Source organism: Papaver somniferum, chromosome 7 (assembly GCF_003573695.1).
Source record: "Papaver somniferum cultivar HN1 chromosome 7, ASM357369v1, whole genome shotgun sequence".
In the NCBI taxonomy this organism is placed as follows: domain Eukaryota; kingdom Viridiplantae; phylum Streptophyta; class Magnoliopsida; order Ranunculales; family Papaveraceae; genus Papaver; species Papaver somniferum.
The window spans coordinates 199,210,276-199,211,870 of record NC_039364.1 but is presented as its reverse complement, the minus strand read 5'-3'; the positions used below and the strand labels follow the sequence as shown (position 1 = coordinate 199,211,870).

General features: G+C 36.6%; 1 protein-coding gene across 1 annotated transcript; it reads left to right on the top strand.

The window, feature by feature from the left end:
* The first annotated feature begins 224 nt into the window (after positions 1–224).
* On the top strand, positions 225–734 carry LOC113295795 (pathogenesis-related protein 1A-like). Its single transcript, XM_026544121.1, has one exon. The coding sequence runs from the start codon at positions 225–227 to the stop codon at positions 732–734; it is 510 nt and encodes a 169-aa protein (XP_026399906.1).
* Positions 735–1,595: the final 861 nt, after the last annotated feature.

Sequence of the window (1,595 nt, the reverse complement as noted above, 5' to 3'; positions counted from 1 at the left end):
TGTAATTGTGTTGTAATCTCCAAGAAATCAAAAATAAATGAAAACCATAACTCTAATTTATGCTCAACTTTTCATGCAAATGATCTTTATAAGTTAAGCCAAAAACAATATGAAAATACTCATTTCAGAACACTATAAATACTACTGTACTCATGACAAAAAATTATATCAATTCAAATACTCTCTCCCACTACTTGAAAGGTGAAAAATTCATTCTTGTTTTCATGGCTTCCTCAACTTCACTACTGTTTTCTCTCGCTGCTTTCTTGTTCTTGGTTAGCTTCATCCAAACCAGCGAAGCTAAGCTTAATGGTACCATATTCATGAACCAAATACTGGATGGTCATAATGCAGCCAGGGCAGAAGTAGGAGTACCACCACTTACATGGGACCGAAACTTAGCTGTATTCGCACGAGGTTACGCGCATGAAGATAGACGTGCAGACTGCAAACTGCTTTACTCAGAACGTTGGTCTTTCGGTGAAACCATCTACTCCGGTCCACGTAATATGACTGCTGCAGACGCTGTAGCTTATTGGGTGTCTGGAAAACAATGGTATACCTATGAGAACAATACTTGTCTTGAGGGTAAGGACTGTTCGGATTATACTCAAGTTGTATGGAGAACTACCGAGCACGTTGGCTGTGCACAGATTAAATGTGATACTGGTGACCTCTTCATCGCTTGCGAGTATTACCCTCACGGAAATTACGAGGGAGCATGGCCTTATTAGTATAATTCTCCGTAATTGCTCATGTTCTTTCTAAAATGAGCGGCTAACTAACGTTATTTTTTACTTGTATTATTGATTTTATGTTTCCAGTTTCACAGACGAATAAGTACTTGGTGTTTAACAAGTACCAGAATAAGTTACATCTTTGATGGAGTGTTTTTACAATTTTTTGTTCAAGTGTTCATTTCTTTCGATCTTGACATGCTTCTTGTATCAGCTGATTCTTGAACTCGTAATTCTTGTTATGTTATACTCCCTCTGTTCCTTTTTAATAGGCTGATTTCCTAAAATAAATGTTTCAAAAAAATAGGCTGGTTTCCTAATTGAGAAAGTCAAATGTTACTACTTTCAATGATTAGTTCTCATAATTTCCTTAATTTTTTCTAAAAACAAAACCGGCCTATTAAAAAGGAACGGAGGGAATATATATAATCCAATGCTAAGATTTCAGCAAAGAAAGGAAAGCCCATTCTTGTAAGAGAAAACAAACAAAACAAAAGAAGGAACCTCGTCCAAGTCCAAATTACAAATGAATCAGATCATATTCCGTATTGGTAGCATTTTTTGGCAAAAGTAACACCGGTTGCTGAAATTCCACCTACTTTAGCTGTTTAAACTTAACAAAACTAGTAAACGGGCAGGTATTTCGCGTTTAGGGAACATTAGGAGACGAGAGCATATGCCGAGATGGAACGCACAGTGGAGATCACAAGTCAATGTCAGATCTAAAGACAAATCTGAACTACAGTTAGTCCCTTGATCTAGTTTGAGTGACCTTATGCCATAAGAGAAAGCTCCCAAAAATAATCAAACTAGGTGGAATAAAGAGTTAACAACCGTTAGTCAATCAAATCAATAATC

Bases quoted from the DNA above. Each gene is read 5' to 3' on its own strand.
- LOC113295795 (XM_026544121.1), top strand. From the start codon at position 225: ATGGCTTCCTCAACTTCACTACTGTTTTCTCTCGCTGCTTTCTTGTTC.